A 20,633-nucleotide genomic window follows, 5' to 3' on the forward strand; every position below is an offset into this window, starting at 1 on the left:
TGAGATCAAAAAGCTGACAGATGTTCCCCCATTCTAATAAGTGGGGGCGCCCCATCACTGCAAAGAGGGTTTAGAACAAACCTTAGCTCGTTTGTAAAGGGGCCACGTTTTTCCACAAAGAAGGTTCCTGGCATAGATTTGGAACTGGAGGTCTGAGAGGGATGAAAGGAACCTTGCGCAACTCTGCTTATATCAGTGGCACGATCCCTGTGTGCCAGGATGAGTGACTCCTGCACAAGCCCAGAAAAGACATCATGCCGAACCAGCCAATGAAGTCGACTAAAGAATGTTACCCAGAAGAAGGTGATGGTACATTGTGGGATGGAGAAGTAAAGTTTAGCTCAGCTTTAATAAAAAGGAGGAAAAATAAGAACATTTAAACTCTCAAAAAGCCTTTACTTTCTAAACCTCATAAAGCTTACCATCATTCCCCATGGAAGACAGAACCTTCTCTCTTTCTTCCCAGGGTAAGGCACTCAGCGTAGGCATGTCATCGGGAAACACCGCTCTCTTGCGGCCCAAAGCCACAGCAGCTCTTCGGCAGACATGTTTGATTCTGGGTCCACGCACTGTCTCAGAAGAATCACTTTCCTGGTGCTAATATAAAACATAACAATTAAAATACTGCGCAGACACCATAAGTTGCAGAGTAGAGGCATCTTTAACCAATTTGCTGCCATGGTCAGTTATTTCACACACTTGAAAATCTTCAGTTAAGTCACTTTAAACCCCTAAACGATTATAAATCTTCTGAAAGCAGTGGCCCTGAAGAATAAAATGTCACATGATATTTGTGCAACGGATTATCAAATAAATATACAAATACAGAAACTACATTTTAGTAAATGCAAACAAAATAGCAATTTTTTGATAAAATTTTAAATAAAATAAAAATGCGTCTGCATAGCAGTCTTTTATTTTAGGACCCAAGTGGTACTTCTGCTCTCCACTAAAGCCAATCACGCAAAGACTGTGCTTCTCTATGCTCTAAACACGACTGGGTGATTTCACAGCCACAAAGATAACTTTCACATGAAAGCTGATCCCCGGCTGAAAAAAAATCAATACAATGTTTTAAGCCCCCTAATACCAGAATATTTATAAAAATACATTGGTAAACTAATGGTTAAAGCGGGGGTTCACCCAAAAAACAAGTATATAACATTACATTCAGTATACCTCAAACATGTACAGTATGCCGTTTTTTTTGGGAGGGGGGGGCTTCTGGGTACTCATTCCCGCGGGACTGGGCGTTCCTGTGCAGTGCCGCAATGTCATCTGGGACTTCGCCCATATGATTGACGTGCCTGAGAAAAACTCCCACCAGCGGATAAGGCGCGTCATGACTCTCCGAAAATAGCCGAACTGCGAGTCGGCTCTATACGGCGCCTGCGCAGTCAGCTCTACACGGCTCCTAGTCGGTGCGCAGGCGCCGTCTAGAGCCGACTCGCAGTTCAGCTATTTTCGGAAAGTCATGACACGCCTTATCCACCGGTGGGAGTTTTTCTAAGGCATGTCAATCATATGGGGCGAAGTCCCCGATGACATTGCGACACTGCACAGGAATGCCCAGACCCGCAGGAATGGAGTACCTGGAAGCCGGGAGGAAATACAGATAAAACCGTATGTACACCCCCCGTCATACTGTACATGTTTGCGGTATACTCAATGTAATGTTATATAACTTGCTTTTTGGGTGAACCCCCGCTTTAAGGGTGGATTCACACCTCTGCATTGGCAGATAACATACTGTACATTCATTTTTAATTGGCAAGTAACACATGCAACACTGCACACCTGATCCTTCATCGCACCTCAACGCTTAGACGTGAAAGCACAAATATTCACAGCTGTGGATCATGGTGTTCTATACATGTGCATTGATTCTTACTGAATTTTGGAATTGGAATTTGAAGGCATATGTTGAGAAGTTGCAAAGTGAAATTAAAGCTTACACCTCTAACTGGCCTTAAAACTGTACCATCTCTCCTCCTAACACCTATGCTAACTAACCCATTTAATAAAGATGTATACACTTAACTATTTTCAGCTTACTCCAGTACAGTCACCTGATCTCCCGTGTCAGCCAGCAGTGGCTGCAGGGGAGAGGAGAGAGAGCTGCAAATATGGCTAGTAAAGCCTGGAAGTGGTGACGTCGGCCATAGGCTGAAATTAACTATCCATTATAAGCTCTCCCCTGTGGCCGTGCTGGCTAACAGGGGAGTGGGGTCACATTACTGGATCAGAGAGGCCTGAAAATAGGAAGTATACACATCTTACAAATGCTAGTTAGCATAGGTGTTAAGAGGGTGCTAGTTAGATGTAAGCTGGAATTTCAGTTCAAGTCCAGAATAGGACGAATACGTAGAGTTTGGTTCCATAAACATGTTCAAACAGAAATTTTTGAACCTTGAGTCTCAACGAGGTACTGCCACAACTACTCCCTGGGAAAAGAGAAAGATTGGGGCATTCTTCAAATCTAAAGGCCCTTGGGCAGTTTTTGGTTGACTTGAGAGAGTTTTAAACTTTTGTACTCCTTTCAAACCATGGATTGAATCTACAGCTCTGGGACATCTGGGACCCAGAGAGAGGCAAACGAACAGGCATCTCCCCACTCTTAGGAGAGATGGTGCCCCTTATTGGAAAGAGAGCTAAGGGGAAGACTTGGTGGGCTTGTGCCGAAAGGAAGGTCAAAACTATGTCTTCAAGTTGAAACCTAAGTATTACAATTAGATGCTCTGTGTTTTGAGGAGGTAGAGGATCCTGAAGAAGGAGGTTTTGAATCTTGCACTGTGGAAGCAAAATCCCCTCTTGTGATGCGACGGCTTTTACAAACTCAATTGCCTCCCCAAAAACAAAAAGTCTGACTTGAAATGGCATACATGTGAGGCGCTTTTTACAGGCAGCTTCAGCTGTCCAGGCTTTGGGCCACAAGATTCTGTCTAGGGTTGTCCTGATACCACTTTTTTAAGACCAAGTACAAGTACCAATACTTTTTTCCAAGTACTCTTTGATACCGATTAACGATACTTTTTGTTTAATGTCATGTGATAGTTTGACAGATGGGGACTGATAGGTGGCACTTATGGGCACTGATAGGTAGCACTTGTGGGCACTGATTGCCCTGATAGGTGGCAGTTGTGGGCACTGACAAGTGGCTGGCACTGAAATGCTGCGAAAAATGACACAGGATTTATAAAAAAAAAAAAACTATGCTTCAACGCCCATCTTGGTACACCCTCCACTCGGCTGCAGTAAGCAGCCGCAGACATCTTGTTACACCCAGCCTGATGCGTCTGCGCCCTACACCCCTGCCAGCTTACCACGTTCCACTGCAGGTGAAGACTCGCTCTCCGTCCACCAACTGTGCCCGCCCCCTCTCCAGCCAGACTCCGCCCGCACTTTCCTTCCACAGACTCTGCCCGCCCCTCTCCAGCCAGACTCTGCCCGCACTCCCCTGCCCTCTTCAGCCACTGACTCCTTCTGCCCTCTACGGCCACTCTATACTAAAAAAGAAAGAGTATCGGGTGAAGCATCGGGAGCATTTGCGCGAGTACAAGTACTCGCGCAAATGCTCTGTATCGGTCCCGATACCGATACTAGTATCGCTATCGGGACAACCCTAATTCTGTCCCTGTGAATAGCGATTGGAATAATCCAAGAAAATTGTCTCATCATGTTCCAAGGCATCTACACAAAAGAGCAAAACATCAGGAAGTTGCTTTGTTAAAGCAAGGTCCTGAAAACAAAATCATTAAGTTGGTTGTTCAGCTTAAACCAGTTTACAACAGTCTGACATGCTGAAATTGCAGCAAGAGCTGGTTGCCGGGCTGGGCCCGATAGAGTGAAGAAAGTTTTTAAGAGTGTATCAAACTTCCTATCTGCATAAACTTGTTTTAAGGAGCTACAAGAAAAAAATACAATTTCTAGAGTGATCCAATCATCATACGTTGTACATTGTATTTGTTTATGAATGTGGAATGTCTCTATACATTTTGCAGGAGCTGGAGAAGGGGTGTGGTGTTTTATAGCCATGGACAAAGCTCGCTGCATTAAAAGAGAAGTATGGGTTTTATTTTTATTTGAGATTCATATTTACCACCCGCTGTCTCTGCACTGAGAACCGAGTCACCGAACATCATCGATTGCTCGGTTCTCACAGCTCCCCCGAGAGGAAAGCCGCTGACTGTCAGTCAGTGTCTTTCCTCGCTGCTTCTCCACGCTCATTGGAGCAATGAGCTGTGGAGGGGCGGGGAGAGGCTGCTTGCTGAGACACTGAGGCTGCCATCAATCAGGGCAGCTGGCGGATCCCGACTCAGAAGTCGTGATGACGCGCTCCCCCGACTGATGGCAGTGACATCAGCGAAGAGCGGACTTCAGACCGATCTCCGCTGAAAACAGGTCACAGAAGTGCAAAACAAATTGAATGAATGAATGAATGAAATAGAAAGCTGCATACAGTGCCAATACATGGCACTTTTTTCTATTCCGCTATATTGCTGTGGTCTCAGAGTTGCCTTAAACATAGGACAACTATAAGCGAAGAAAAAAAACAAACAGCTAATCAAATGAAAAAAAAAAAAAACAGCCCATATACACAGTGTTACATTTTCACATTGGTTTACCTTGGATTTTAAAGTGGAAGTAAACTTCCATCACTAACTTTTACCTATCGGTAAGCCTATAATAAGGTTTATCTATGGGTAGTGTAAATATCTCCTAAACGGCCACAGTTTAGGAGATAGTTACTGTACATGCAGCCAGTGACATCACTGGCTCATGCGTTCCGAAGGAACGGCCACCCGTGCCGTTTCTTCAGAGTCCTGTGCTGTGAGCAGTGGCTCCCGCGCACATGCATAGGAGTGACGTCATTGCAGCTCTGCCCACCTGCAGCTCTGAGGCCCCGTACACACGACCGAGTTTCTCGGCAGAATTCAGCCAGAAACTCGATCGGAGCTGAATTCTGCCGAGAAACCCGGTCGTCTGTACTGGCCGAGGAAGCCGACGAGTTCCTCGTCGAGCCAAATAGAGAACATGTTCTCTATTTCCTCGTTGTTCAATGAGGAAACTTGGCTCGCCGAGATCCTCGGCGGCTTCACACAGAACTCGACGAGCAAAACGATGAGTTTTGCCCGTCGAGTTCCTCGGACGTGTGTACGGGGCCTAACATCTCAGTGCTGGAAGAGCTTTGTTTTAAGGTAAGTGTAACCTAATGTGCTAGTATGCGATGCATACTAGCAGATTATGACTTTACGTTGCAGGGTAAAAAATGCTTTAACAAGATAGATTTCTTTTAAAATAAACAAAATTATCAGTCCTCACAGGCTTCAGGCCATCATACACAGTGTAGGAAGTTAGAATGTGTAAAGAAATTAACAAGATCCACTAAGGTCCAGCAAAGCACAAGACTAACGCGTGCTTTGCAAAGTTAGAATTTGCTCACCTGTGCTTTGGGCTGTTCAGTCTGCTTTCGCAACTTGCTTTTTTCTATACTCTGCAATTGATATTTAGCGGTTCTTATTATAGTGGCCATATGCTTCTCTGACACAAGAATTTTGTTTGCTTGGTCTAATACAGAGCTGATGGTGGTGGTAGAGGTGGTAGTGGACTTAACAGGACTTGCAGGCTGATCAGGCAAGGGTATCTGGATGTTTGTAGGTGGAGATTTGGCACTAGAATCATTATCTTGTTTGTCAGAAATGCCACAAGTTTTTTTTGATAACTTGTTCTTGACCGACATGGAGGCTGCAGCAAGGGGTGGTGGCGTAGTGGTTACTGAGGGCTCTGTGATTACTTGTTTCTTCTTTGATAACATTTTTATTGGTGTAGAAGCAGTAAGTGCATCTCCATCAACCTTTTCCTTGCCACTTTTGTTTAAAGCGCCTGAGCTCTTCTTGCGTCTATCTTTTCTTGAGTCATGGGAGTTTTCCTTCTCTCTTTCCTTTTCCCTGCATTTTTCAATGTCTCTTTCTTTTGATGCATCATCTGATACTCTGTTCTTATTTTTTATTCTATCTGACTGGGAGCCAGATATAAACCATGGAAAAAGGGAAGAACTACCGTTGGAAGAGGATGAGAAAGGCTCCCCTGAAGTGCTGGCTTGCCTTCTTGTTTTCGGAAATTTCTCTGCAGACTCCGCAGGTGCTGCAGAAATTGAAGTGGAAGAGAAAGAAAAGCTGGGACTTAAGGCACTGGTGGTCCGGGAACTGACAGATAACCCCGCAAGTGAACTGGATGACTGAGGTATGAGGGATGCAGCAGTATTGCCATTTTCTCTTCTACTCCTTGTCCTCATAGAGTGGGATGGCGATCTTGTATCAGAGCCACGCACTGGACTAAAGACTTTTCTTCTCCTTCTTCTAGAAGATATACCTATAATGGAGGATGTTCCAGAGGAATCAATAGATGATGGTAGAGTGACGGACTCAAATATGCGTGAATGTGCTTCACTGGGGGTAAACCTTGGTGCACGGAGCAGAGGGCTTCTTTTATGTAAATCAAATCGAGCCCCAGAAGAATGAAGTGCAGAAAATAGTCTTCCAGGAGCTACAACAGAGGCTGTATTGAACCCAGAAGCAGAAGCCATACCTACATCTTCTGGAGTCAGTGGTGGAGGTCTAAAATTATCAAATATGGGTTTCCTGATTAGGCCTTCTTTGGCATATTTAGCAGAGGAAAAGTACTGAGACTCTAGCCTGGAATGCTTTAGAGATGTCCAACGGAAAGTTGGTTCCCTTAATATGGACCTTCGTTTTTCATGTATACGTGAGCCAGAAAGGAAAGTTGGAATAGCAGGAGGCATAAGCCATGAAGAATGTTCAGAGTGGGCTGCTGGAGCCTGCAAAGGTGCTGAAGGACTGAGCAATGGAGGAGGTGGAGATGCAGAGGACTGCTGAAGAACTGGCTGAGAAATTTTCTTTGCTTGCCTGGAATTGATATTTCTATTGCAATTGGGAATACGTCTTTTTCTTGTGCTAACACCACTGCTTTCTAGGACTGACTGAGGGGCAGACAAAGGAATATCTGTGACTCGTCCAGGAGTTTCTGCTATAGCAGTCGTCTCCTCTGAAACCTGCGATTCTGTTGAAGTGTCTATGCTAGGGCTGCTAGAGCGAGATTCATCAGAAGTAACCTGTGAAGATTGCTGTGAAACTGCACTTGACTTTTCACTAGATTCACAAGATGTTAAACTAAAACGTCCACTTGGAGCAGTTTCCATCCTAGCTATCTTGATAGGAGGTTCATAGTCCTCGTCTTCTATAAACCTTCGAGGTGTTTTTATGATGCGAGAAGACACTGTACTCACCACGGGCATGATAAACTGTCGTATATTCTTAAGCTGGGTACCTCCCTTACGTCCTTGAAGTTTTGCCGCTTCAAGTCCCATCTTCTTCTGCGCGCCCATTTTAGCTTTTTGCAAAAGCTGCTTTGCAATGGTGGTATCAGTTCTCTTGGATGCAGGGATTATCCTTACAGGCTTAAGTCTTCGAGGACTTTGGCGCACAGAGACCCTGACAACTTCTTTTGAGGTTTGGAGGGGTTCCTCTTTGCGGGTTCTCTGGGGCTTCTCTGGTTGAGTCTGTCTCAAAAGAATCCTAGGTTGTGCTGGTTTAAACCTATCAGAGGATGGGGGCCTGCCACGTCCCCTAACAATTTTTACAACACTTTTTCTTCCAAGCTCAAGTTTATCACTTTTGAATTTGGGCTTTAGTGGAGAGAGTTTGACTGCTCGGAGTTTCTTTATTTTGGCAGCATGTTTAAAAGCAGCAGAGGGCTTTCTCGGTTTTGTTTTCTCTTCACGAGCAGATTTTGTGGATTCTGATTCATTATGGTCTTCTTGTGAAGATTTTAATTTAACATTTCCATGTGCAGGGGGTCTTCCTCGTCTTTTCTCTTCTGGTGTATTCTCTGGCTTCTTTGTTTTATTTGTAGGTCGAAGTTCTTGCTTGCTAGTGGCAGGACTATGATTTTCAGCTGGCTTGGAAGAAACATCAGAGTTCCTGGACAAACTGCAACGTGGCCTTCCACGAGGTTTTCTTGGGGTTGACTGTTCTGAATGGTTAAAAAAAAAAGGCATTAATAGTTGGTCAAAATTATCCTGTATATTTTGTCTCGAAAATACTGAATCTACCAAAATCTTGGTAAAGATAAAAACAGAGAAAGGGGAAGCAAATATTTTCTTTTCTTCTTACTCCTAGGCACCTTAAGAACAGGTACATCCTTAAAAGCATATCTACGCCAAATAAAACAGGGAATTCAGACTTATCTGTAAGATTTCTTATCTTGGAGTACAGAACAGAACACAGATAATGGGTTATATGCAGGCTATTTTCAGGAAAATGGACACTGGCAAAAAAAAAAAAAAATGATAGGAAAGCCCCTAGGGACACACTCATAACCGTATCCACTCAAGGGGACTCCAGGGGTTTTTCTGTTTTTTTCTTTTCAATCAATAAGGAATGATTAAAGAAGGCAGAGGGGAGGGTCCTGTGTCTTATACTGTACTCCAAAATAAGGTATTTACAGGCAAGTTAAAAATTAACTTTATCTTAATCATACAGTACAGACTTGTATCTGCAGACATGTGATATCCCCAAGCAGTGGGTGGGCAACAACATGGAAAATAAAACTGCTAAAAAGGCTAACAAGAAACAAGTGTAAGAGCCCATAAACACTTAGTAGACAGCTTGAAGCACCTCAGAGCTCACATCAGCCGAGACATGAACATCCATCTGATAAAACTTGAAGAACATGTACACAGAGAACCAGGTGGTGGCCTTGCAAATCTAGGAAGCAGATGATTGATGCTGAATAGTGGAATGAGTTCTGTTAGGGAAAGGGAGTACCCCTTCCCACAGTGTGACCAAGCAAGGGTGAAGTGAGATACCGGATGTCGCCGATTGGCAAATAGAGGCAATGTCTTCCAGGTACACTCTGATAACCTGATTACATGGTGAATCTTTCAGGAGGGGTCTCCAAAAGGGTGGAGTCTGTCTCTGGAGTACCGAAAGCACCAGATTCAGATCAACACAGGCGGTCAAATTTGGGGATTTCCAAAAAAAAAATAAAAGAAGGATATACAGTACAGACCAAAAGTTTGGACACACCTTCTCATTCAAAGAGTTTTCTTTATTTTCATGACTATGAAAATTGTAGATTCACACTGAAGGCATCAAAACTATGAATTAACACATGTGGAAATTAGATATATAGAGTTTGGCTCTAGGGTCCCCAACCAGAGAGCCAAGTGGGGGGAGTAATTGGGCCATTGTTGGACTATCACGGTACTGGTAATATATGTGGGTAGTGTACAACAACACAAGTAAAAAGTAATAGAAAACAATTTTATTAAATAAAATGTCGATAACGACACAAGGGGGATACATTGGTTAAAAAACACATAATGTATGACCAACAGATCGCCAGTATAGTAGTCCCCAGGAGGGGGAGAAGCATAGTGGGTAGAAAGTCATATCACGACATCTTAACTAGTTTCGTGGCTATGCGCCACTTCATCAGAAGAGTCTAAAAAAAAACCCACATATGAGACCAGCGGGGAGGGCGGCTGCCACCTCAGAGGGTCCGTGTAACGACCATGGGGCATGTGTATGGGCGAATGGACCTACTTGAATACAGGGATTTGTAGTGCAAGTAGGGGGCCCCGAGAACAGGAGCCCGGGTAGGGATTTCTCGGGCCACTAGTAACCTCCGAGGAGGGGGATCCATGGTATTGGACCCCAGAGGGAGGGGGACCACATAGGGTCCCATGGTGGCGTCGGGGTAAGGACGCCTACCAGTGGTACTGTGCACCAGATAGGGCCACAGGAATCTCGGGGTCCAGCATCCATTGTTATTGTTATGTGGAAATTATACATAACAAAAAAGTGTGAAACAACTGAAAATATATTTCATATTCCAGGTTCTTCAAAGTAGCCACCTTTTGCTTTGATTACTGCTTTGCACACTCTTGGCATTCTCTTGATGAGCTTCAGGAGGTAGTCACCTGGCGCAGCACCCCATCACTCTCCTTCTTGGTCAAATAGCCCTTACACAGCCTGGAGGTGTGTTTGGGGTCATTGTCCTGTTGAAAAATAAATGATGGTCCAACTAAACGCAAACCGGATGGAATAGCATGCCGCTGCAAGATGCTGTGGTAGCCATGCTGGTTCAGTATGCCTTCAATTTTGAATAAATCCCCAACAGTGTCACCAGCAAAGCACCCCCACACCATCACACCTCCTCCTCCATGCTTCACGGTGGGAACCAGGCATGTAGAGTCCATCCGTTCACCTTTTCTGCGTCGCACAAAGACACGGGGGTTGGAACCAAAGATCTCAAGTTTGGACTCATCAGACCAAAGCACAGATTTCCACTGGTCTAATGTCCATTCCTTGTGTTCTTTAGCCCAAACAAGTCTCTTCTGCTTGTTGCCTTTCTTTAGCAGTGGTTTCCTAGCAGATATTCTACCATGAAGGCCTGATTCACACAGTCTCCTCTTAACAGTTCTAGAGATGTGTCTGCTGCAAAAGGTGGCTACTTTGAAGAACCTAGAATATGAAATATATTTTCAGTTGTTTCACACTTTTATGTTATGTATAATTCCACACGTGTCCATTCATAGTTTTGATGCCTTCAGTGTGAATCTACAATTTTCATAGTCATGAAAATAAAGAAAATTCTTTGAGAAGGTGTGTCCAAACTTTTGGTCTGTACTGTGTATATATATATATATATATATATATATATATATATATAAGATTGGAAGATTGGTTAATTTTTATATTGAAAATAAAGCTTTGTTGGTCATAAAAAAAAAAAAACCTGGCTCCTAACTTTTTTAGCTGACTCCTAGATTCCAAGCAAACTTGTCATGCTCCGCTTTAAAGGAACACGATTTTATTAAATTGTTTTAGGTTAACAAACACTTTAATGAAGCGGACAGTGAGCACATACGTGAATGGGCTTTATACAATAAATCTAATGAATTTAGTTACCTGTGGGGAATTTTGTAGGGCTGCGTGTTTTAACATCTTCATCTGGGCTAAATCCTAGAAAATGGTCCTCCTGTGAGAAAAGAAAGATTTGACATTAAAAGTAATCAATTTTCAGGGATGTTATCTGGACAATTTACACAGAACAAAAAAAAAAACACACACAACGCAGCAAATGTTCTACATACATTTCCATAAGGCCTCATTCACAGGGGCAAAAATGCCCGCATAGCCCAAACGCGCGGGCTCTAAATTCCAGGTGCTGTGTTTAGAAAGCCAACTGAAATCTATAAGTATCGGCAGCATGAACACAACAGCTCTTCACAATGTGACAGGCACACAAGTGCGGGTGAGTGGCCCGAACCAACATGCGTCCCAATAGCATTCAATGGGCTGCCTACACCACGCTGCACCTGAAAGTTAGAGACGCTATCGTCCTGGTCACGCATCATCGTTCTTGTGAATGAGGCGTTAAGTGGACAGCGATCTGGTGAAATTAAAAAAACAAGACAAAAGTTTTCAAAATCCTGAGATCTACCCAACATTCACACCATGCTGAAGGACAACAAAGCTTAGATAAGAACAAAGCAGAGAGCGCCACTGCACCATGCAAGCGAAACATTTAGACTTATACAACTGAAAAGGCGGAGTTGTCTCACCCTGGAACCACAATTAAAATTTACTCACACATATCCGTAAACTAAAAAGCATGGTACACCACAACTGACAATTTCCTAAAGACTTTTTGCTATTAGACCACTTTCACAAGGGGCAAGGATGCCCCTATTGCAAGTGGCCTAATATCAAAAAGTCTTCACAAAAGACCACAGGATTGAATTTAAACACACAGCAGGTGAATCTGCTGTGTTTAAATTCAGTCCCATGTTTTTTCTCACCGAGAGCCCCCTGCGCCCCGTACGAACAATTGGGACCCGGGACTCCTCAGTTCCAGATCACCTCATCACTGTGGTAACCTCTGATTGGCTACCACAGTGATCAGTCACTGTGAAGCCTGCCTGAGTTTATCTCTCTATAAATGGAGAGGAAAGATACATTGCATCTTTCTCTTTCCTTGCACAGAGGGGGGAAAAATAAGTGTAATAAAATTATAATAAAGAAAAAAGGCCTAGATCAAGGTTTGGCATTTTTTAAATTAACCTCCATGTATGTGTGTTTTAGGTAGGCAAAAAAGAAAGATGCACAATGCGCACTATAGCTTCTAGCCTGACCTACGGGTATAAACAACATACACATATGTGGTATCACTGTGATCATCAGCAGGAAAAATTATTTTGTGTTGTTCTTTGGTGGTAGATTATGGTAATAACAAGAAATATACAGCTATGATGGGAGGGAGGTTAGTGGAGGGCAGTAGGATGGGAGGGGGGTTAGTGGAGGGCAGTATGATGGGAGGGGTGTTAGTGGAGGGCAGTATAATGGGAGGGGTGTTAGTGGAGGGCAGTATAATGGGAGGGGTGTTAGTGGAGGGCAGTATGATGGGAGGGGGGTTAGTGATGGGCAGTATAATGGGAGGGGGGAGGTGGAGGGCAGTATGATGGGAGGGGGGTTAGTGGAGGGCAGTATAATGGGAGGGGGGTTAGTGGAGGGCAGTATAATGGGAGGGGGGTTAGTGGAGGGCAGTATGATGGGAGGGGGGTTAGTGATGGGCAGTATAATGGGAGGGGGGTTAGTGGAGGGCAGTATGATGGGAGGGGTGTTAGTGATGGGCAGTATAATGGGAGGGGGGTTAGTGGAGGGCAGTATGATGGGAGGGGTGTTAGTGGAGGGCAGTATAATGGGAAAGGGGTTAGTGGAGGGCAGTATGATCGGAGGGGGGTTAGTGATGGGCAGTATGATGGGAGGGGGGTTAGTGATGGGCAGTATAATGGGAGGGGGGTTAGTGATGGGCAGTATAATGGGAGGGGGGTTAGTGGAGGGCAGTATAATGGGAGGGGGGTTAGTGATGGGCAGTATAATGGGAGGGGGGTTAGTGGAGGGCAGTATGATGGGAGGGGGGTTAGTGATGGGCAGTATAATGGGAGGGGTTTTTTTTTGTTTTTTTTTTACTAATTTGGGCCAGATTTTCTTTGATTAAAAAAAAAAAACTAAAATAAAAAACAGGAGATATTAATTACTATTTACTACCGAATGAAAGCCCAATTTGTCCTAAAAAAAAGCAAGGTATATATATCCACCTGGATGCACAAAGTAGTCATGATGATATGTACGGTTTTCCAACACATGTCAAAGTTGCAAAATTGTGCTTAGACATTAAGATTCGTTTTACCCTTAGGCACGAAGGAGTTAAACACACAATAGCCAGAAGCCCTATATGCAAGGGACCTTCTTAACCATTTCCCTACCCGCCCATAGTCATATGACGTCCAGAGACGGGATCTCCCATTCTGGGTGGACATCATATGACGTGCTGGGCTTTCCGGCCATCTAGGGGGGGGGGGGCACGCGCAGCATCGCTTGGGACCCGGTGCGCGTGCCTGGCGGCTGCGATGTCCACCAGGCACTCGCCATCACGGCAGGACCGTGTCAGAGGTGAGGAGACCGATGTGTGTTCCCAGTACAGAGGAACACAGATCGATCTCCTCCCCTTGTGAGTCTCCCTACAGTTAGAATCACTCACGAAAGAACAGTGCCCCCTAGTGTTAACCCCCTTCCCTGCCAGTCACATTTACACAGTAATCAGTGCAGTTTTATAGCACTAATCGCTGTATAAATGTGCATGGTCCCAAAGATGTGTCAAAAGTGTCCGATATGTCCGTCGCAATGTCACAGTCACAATAAAAAAAAAAAAAAAAAAAAAATCGCAGATCAATCAATACTAGTAAAAAAAAAAAAAACTATCCCCTATTTTGTAGACGCTATAACTTTTGCGCAAACCAATCAATATACGCTTATTGCGATTTTTTTTACCAAAAATATGTAGAATACATATCGGCCTAAACTGAGGAAAAACACATTTTAAAAAAAAAAAATGATATTTATTAAATCAAAAAGTAAACAATATTGTGTTTTTTTCCAAATTGTCGCTATTTGTTTATAGCACTAAAAAATAAAAGCTGCAGAGGTGATCAAATACCACCAATCTAAAGCTCTATTTGTGAGAAAAAAAAGGACATCAATTTTGTTTGGGTGCCACGTCGCACGACCGGGCAATTGTCAGTTAAAGCAACGCAGTGCGAATCGCAAAAAAAGTGCTCTGGTCAGGAAGGGGGTAAATTCTTCCAATGCTAAAGTGGTTAAGAGACCAAGATGCTTTTTGTTAATCTGCCATACTGCACATAAAAAGTCCCTAAAAAAAAAAAAAAAAAGACATGTAGCTGGATCTCATATAGCAGGCGTAGCGCATCTCATATACGCTACGCCGCCGTAAGTTAGAGAGGCAAGTGCTGAATTCACAAAGCACTTGCGTCCTAAGTTACGGCGGCGTAGTGTAAATGTGCCGGCCTAAGAGCACCTAATTCAAATTGTGAAGAGGTGGGCGTGTTTTATGCTAATGAATCGTGACCTGACGTGATTGACATTTTGAACGAACGGCGAATGCGCCGTCCGTGGACATATCTTAGTGCGCATGCTTCAAATTACACGGCAAAGACTTATTGGTTTCGATGCGAACGTAAATTACGCCCAGCCCCATTCATGGACGACTTACGCAAACAACGTAAAAATTCAACGCGGTTCCGACGTCCAACATTAGCTGCGCCATCTTTTTGGTGGAATAACTGTAGGCCTGAAAACGCCTTACGTAAACGGCGTATCTTTACTGCGACGGGCAAGCGTACGTTTGTGAATAGGCGTATCTCGCTGATTTATGCATTCTAGGCGTAAATCAGCGTACACGCCCCTAGCGGCCGGCCTAAATAGACAGCCAAGATACGACGGTGCCCGCGGTCGTATCTTAGCTAGATTTAAGTGTATCTCAATTTGAGAATACACTTAAATTTACGACGGCGCAGATACAGAGTTACGACGGCGTATCTACTGATACGCCGGCGTAACTCTCTCTGAATCTGGCTAATTGTCTCTTAATGGATCTTCTCTTGCAGGTAACTTACAGAGGCAATTAGCCAGATTCAGAGAGAGTTACGCCGGCGTATCAGTAGATACGCCGTCGTAAATTTAAGTGTATTCTCAAATTGAGATACACTTAAATCTAGCTAAGATACGACCGCGGGCGCCGTCGTATCTTAGCTGTCTATTTAGGCCGGCCGCTAGGGGCGTGTACGCTGATTTACGCCTAGGGCGCAAATCGCTGGCCTGTAGAAATTATCAAGCTGGTCAGATCACTTCTACAGTAAAGCCAGCAGATGAGCTTGAGGGCTGCAAAGGTGTCTCAGCATTCCTTTGCCTACAGCTTTAAAGATGTATATCTGCAGTGTGAATCTAAGGTAGCGTTTTCTCCGATTCCTAGCCTTAGAATATTTGGAGTCAGATTTGGTGAGGTCATTACTGTGTTAAAATAGGAAAGCATTTCAGTATATAGTATGCATTATGGTTTTATAGTCCATGTAGGATTATTATTAATGTGCTTCTGGCTCCCAAGCATTGGTGCTCCAAGCCAGCCTCTTCCACCAAATTGGAAGGTTATTTTTTCGGAGTAGATGGACCAAACACCTTTGCTACATACAAATCCAGGATTGGCAGAGACATTTTAGCTTTTACCTGATAAGTACAAATAAGGTTTGTGTATGCCCGTCTGACTTTTTCCCTCAGAAATTCAGTTGGAATTAGATAGAGAACATGTTCTTAACTTTTCTGATGAAATACATTTCTATCTGAATTTTCATTGGTCTGGATGCAATTCCGACAGACTAAAAACCACGCATGCTCAGAATCAAGTACGAGACGGAAGCGCTCAGTCAGATAAAACTACCGTTCGTAATGGAGATAGCACATGCGTCATGCTGCAAATTCTGGGATCTTTTAATGCAACGTATTCCTTTGTTCTTTATAATGCTAGAATAATGAAGATGTTTTGCTGCTGATATTCACAGAGTTTCAGACCAACGTATTTCTGTATATTTTCTCGTGATCTCATGAATACTATTTTTTTTTTTAAAGCTAGAATTATTTTTTATAGCCTTTCATTTTTTTGGTTTTAACCACTTCCATACAGGGCACTTATTCACCCTCCCGTCCAGACCAATTTTTAGCTTTCCGCACTGTTGCACTTTGAATGACAATTGCGTGGTCGTGCTACACTATATCCAAACTAAATTTTTATCATTTTGTTCCCACAAATAGAGCTTTCTTTTGGTGGCATTTGATCACCTCTGGGATTTTTATTTTCTGCAAAAAAAATGAAAAAAAATGACCGAAAATTTAGAGAAAAAAAAAGTTATTTTGTTTCCGTTATAAAACATTGTAAATAAGTAAGTTTTCTCCTTTACTGATGGGCACTGATGGTACTGCACTGACGGGCACTGATAAGGCAGCACTGATGTGGTGGCATTGATGGGCACTAATATGCGGCACTGATAGGTGGCACAGATAGGCGGCACGGATAGGCGGCACGGATGGGCACTGATAGGCGGCACGGATGGGCACTGATAGGCAGCACAGATGGGCACTGATAGGCAGCACAGATGGGCACCGATAGGCGGCACGGATGGGCACTGATAGGTGGCACTAACGTACTAATGTATGTGTTGTACTAATAGATGCCAATCAGTGCCAAACAATGCCTGCCAATCAATGATGCCCATTGTGGGCACTGATTGGCATCCTTTTTTTGTGATTGTCATCCCTGGTGGTCTAGGGTGGCATACCTGTGGTGGGCATCCCTGGTGGTCTAGTGGCATCCCTGGTGGTCCAGTGTGGGCATCCTTGGGGGGGCTGCGCTGATAATCGATCAGCGCAAACCCCCCCTGTCAGAGGAGCAGCCGATCGGCTCTCCTCTACACGCGTCTGACAGTTGCGAGTGAGGAAAAGCCTATTACTGGCTTTTCCTGTTTACATCGTGATCAGCCGTGATTTGACGTGGCTGATCACGTGGTAAAGAGTCTTCGTCGGAGACTGTTTTCCTAGATCGGTGTTGCGGGGTGTCAGACTGACACCCTGCAACAACGATCGCCGCGATGCGCGCCCCGGCTCAATATCCTGGGGACGTCATATGACGTCCAGTCAGGATATTCAAACCACTTTGCCGACGTCAATCTGCAATGGGCGGGCGGCAAGTGGTTAATCAAGATCTCCTTTTATTTCAATTTTTTTTTTTTTGTGAAATCCATCATTTTTAATTTTTGGGGTATTAATCAAGATCTCCTTTAAATTTTTCAGGTTCGTGGGAACAGTAATCGTTCGTAGTAAACATTGTTCGTTCGCTCACTAATACGATGTTTTGGGCAGATACAGGGTTAAATACATTTGGTCATGCCGATTTGTATGAAAAGAAGTTTAGTACATTGTAGTCTAGGTGTGTTTGTAACAGCTTTGGTAAGGCTAAAAAAACATGTTTTCACCTTGGAACTCTGCCAAAACAGACAATTGTACCACACTTCCAAATAATGTTTAATATTCCTATTTCTGGCCTCAAAATTCTGTGTACTAAAGTATACCTTTTGTTTCATTCTCATAGGGGAGAAAAGAGTTAAAACACAAAAGCCCAGGAATCCCACACCTCCGAGAGACCCCCAACCGCAGGATGTGAAGGAAGGAGAGAAATTGTCACCACAACAGGTCAGTGTCTGTCACCACAGCTTCAGGTAAGAGATGTAGGCCTGCATCCTTAGAATACCTTTTTTTTTTTTAGGTGATGAACTTGTTGGTGAAGAAGAAACTCCTCATTTCACAGGTGCTAGTGTACAAATATTAATCCAGGAAATCATGGTGTGTAGTCGAGAACTAGAAATCATGAGGAATAATATCAATCTTATGAATCAAAAATTAAAGAACATGATTTATGTTTTGGAGCGAATCTAAGGCCTCGTACACACGGACGGACCGTTTTCAGCGGACATGTCCGCCCGGAGATTTCTGTCTGATGGTTGTACACACCATCAGGTGTAAATCCGCGCGTAAACAATACGCGGGGACATGGCCGCGCTGATGACGCTGCGACGTGGGAGGCCCTGGAAGTTCAAAGCTTCCACGCATGCGTCGAATCAGTACGACGCATGCGAGGGATGGCAGTCGGTCGGACGTGTCCGGTGAGTCTGTACAGACGACCGAACACGTCCGACGGACAGGTTTCCAGCGGACAGATTTGTTAGCAGGCTAAGCAATTTTTGTCCGCTGGAAACTGTCCGATCCGCCAGACAATTGTCCGCTCGGGCCTACACAGGACCGGATCTGTCCGCTGAAACTGGTCCGTCGGACCAGTTTCAGCGGATTGACCCGGTCGTGTGTACGGGGCCTAAAGAAACAAAAAATCCCCCCCCCCCCTTTTCTTTTTTGACGCACTATTAAAACATTTTTTTACTACTTTCTTCGAGCCAAATTTTGAAGATGCACGCAGTGTGTCAACATGTGCTATCTGCCATCACGGGTGATCAATCTAGGCGTTTTGTGGGTGCAACCCCTTCCTCGCAACTCAAGTAGGTGAGAGGAAGGGGTTGCACCCCCAAAACACATTAATTGATCCCCTATGATGGCAGATAGCATATGTTGACATTAGGCATGGGATCGGGAGGGAAATCCACATGTTGCCACAACATTTTTTGTGCATCTTCAAAATTTGGATTTTACAGGGGTGACATCACCCCATCTTATGAAGGCAAGATCAAAACATTTTTAATATAATAGAATATCTGATCTTGCCTTCAGTTTTTACATGTTGAACTTTGTAAGTTTCAGGAGTTGACTATGTTTTATGGTTTAAAACATGCCTGTTTATGCGATTTTGTAAAAATGTATTTCTAAAAAATAAAAAATTAAATTTTTTTACCATTATTATTTAAATGTGCAAGGAGTAAAAGCTTTTGGACTCAATGTGTGGCTTCTTCTTTCAATGCTCAATACCATTTTTTTTGTAGTACGTTTTGGTGTTTGCAGTGACAATGGTGGTTATTTACTAAAGGAAAATACACTTGACACTACAAGTGCACTAGGAGAACCTAGGAGACGATTAAAAGAAACACAAGCAATAAATCAAAATCAAGATTTTAGCAGATAATTGTTTTTTTTATTAAAACAATATTTAAACATTGTCTGGCATAGCAATGGCCCCCCTACCCGTAAAATAATACACATATTTCTGACGAACTTCACGGGCAAAATAGGACGGCCAGTATCCAGGCCCATCAGGGGCTCAGCAGGAAGTCCAGCCTCAGGCCCAACTGAGGCTAAATAATTTGGGGCATTTTGCCATAAATAATTGTGCAAAATGCAGCAGGAGTATACAATGTGTTTTAGTTTGTATTCCGCCATGTGCATTGCTGTCAGAAACAGGCGGAACCGGCTGGCCATTATCCCAAAGGCCTTCTCAACAACTCTTCGGGCTCTGGCTAGCCGGTAGTTAAAAACCCTCCTCCCCTGGGTGAGGGTCCTCTGGGGATATGGCCTCATTAGGTGATTGCCCAGACCGAATGCTTCATTGGCAATAAAGACAAACAGAAGGCCTTCAACATTGTCTTCATGCCACCAGCCTGGAGATGTTGGGGGCAAAGACTCCACCATCCATAATCCGGCCATTCTTCCCCACGTCCACATAGAGGAACTCATATTGTGCCAAAACCACCGCCATCAACACTATACTATTAAACCCCCTATAGTTCAAATAGTAAGACCCCGAATGGGGTGGTGGCACGATGCAGACGTGCTTCCCATCTATAGCCCATCTACAGCTGGGAAAGTTTCACCGCGTGGCAAAATGGGATGCCACAGTCTGTCATTCCTGTGGTGTTGAAGGAAACTGTGGAGTAAAACAAGAAGAAATAATATTAGTACTTTTGCACATAACATTGCAAGCAAATTATACAAAAACATTCTTGGCCAACATCAGTATAACATTTATGGGGGGGGGGCTGAGAGTTCTAGCTGAGTTTGGGCCCTCCAAAAAAAAGACTCTGCCTGAATTTAATGAGAACAAAAACATTTGAAGACATTTTAGGGTAAAGCACTACAATGGAGCTGACAAAATACATTGTTATGTGACTAAGCTAGGTGTGTATGGGCCAAGGATAGCATAACGGGAAATATGCATGTAGGCCAAAAAGGGAGCATTAAAAGTTTACAGCATGCATGGGGACAAAAGGGGACATTCACAGCATATTACAATCATGGTAATTAGGGAAGGATGAAAGAAATACAATACATTAGCAAACATTAAATACATACAATGTGATGTTAAAAGAAAAAACTTACCTTAATATAGTCGTTCTGCAGAACTTGAATTATGGCAGAACAGGTCTCTGGAATAATGATCGCCAGAACCTGGGGTGAGATGCGTGTCGTGGACTTGAGGTCCTGCAGACTTCTCCATGTCGCCAGTTCTCAACGTGGCAACTAGCCTTTGCTCGGCAGTGATGGCTTTCTGCATGCAGGTGTCCTGCTTGGTAATAAAGGGGGACAGCAAAGCCAATACACAGTGAAAAACGGGGTCTGTCATCCTGAGATAATTCCTAAAATCATCAGGATTATTCTCCTGGATCTCCTGCAGCAAAGGCATGTGACAGAATTGGTCATGCT

At 43.8% G+C, this 20,633-nt stretch overlaps 1 protein-coding gene across 1 annotated transcript in view; it reads right to left on the minus strand.

Annotated features, from left to right (window-relative positions):
* Positions 1-20,633, minus strand: part of KMT2A (lysine methyltransferase 2A) — a 179,454-nt gene that overhangs the window by 128,895 nt on the left and 29,926 nt on the right. Inside the window, exons 2-4 of the mRNA XM_040325444.1 lie at positions 10,995-11,064; positions 5,444-8,052; positions 423-597 (exon numbers count right to left, since the gene is read on the minus strand). Of these exons, the coding sequence (XP_040181378.1) occupies positions 423-597; positions 5,444-8,052; positions 10,995-11,064 (2,854 nt within the window). The remainder of the gene's footprint in view (positions 1-422; positions 598-5,443; positions 8,053-10,994; positions 11,065-20,633) is intronic.

Source organism: Rana temporaria, chromosome 10 (genome assembly GCF_905171775.1).
Source record: "Rana temporaria chromosome 10, aRanTem1.1, whole genome shotgun sequence".
Taxonomy (NCBI): Eukaryota; Metazoa; Chordata; class Amphibia; order Anura; family Ranidae; genus Rana; species Rana temporaria.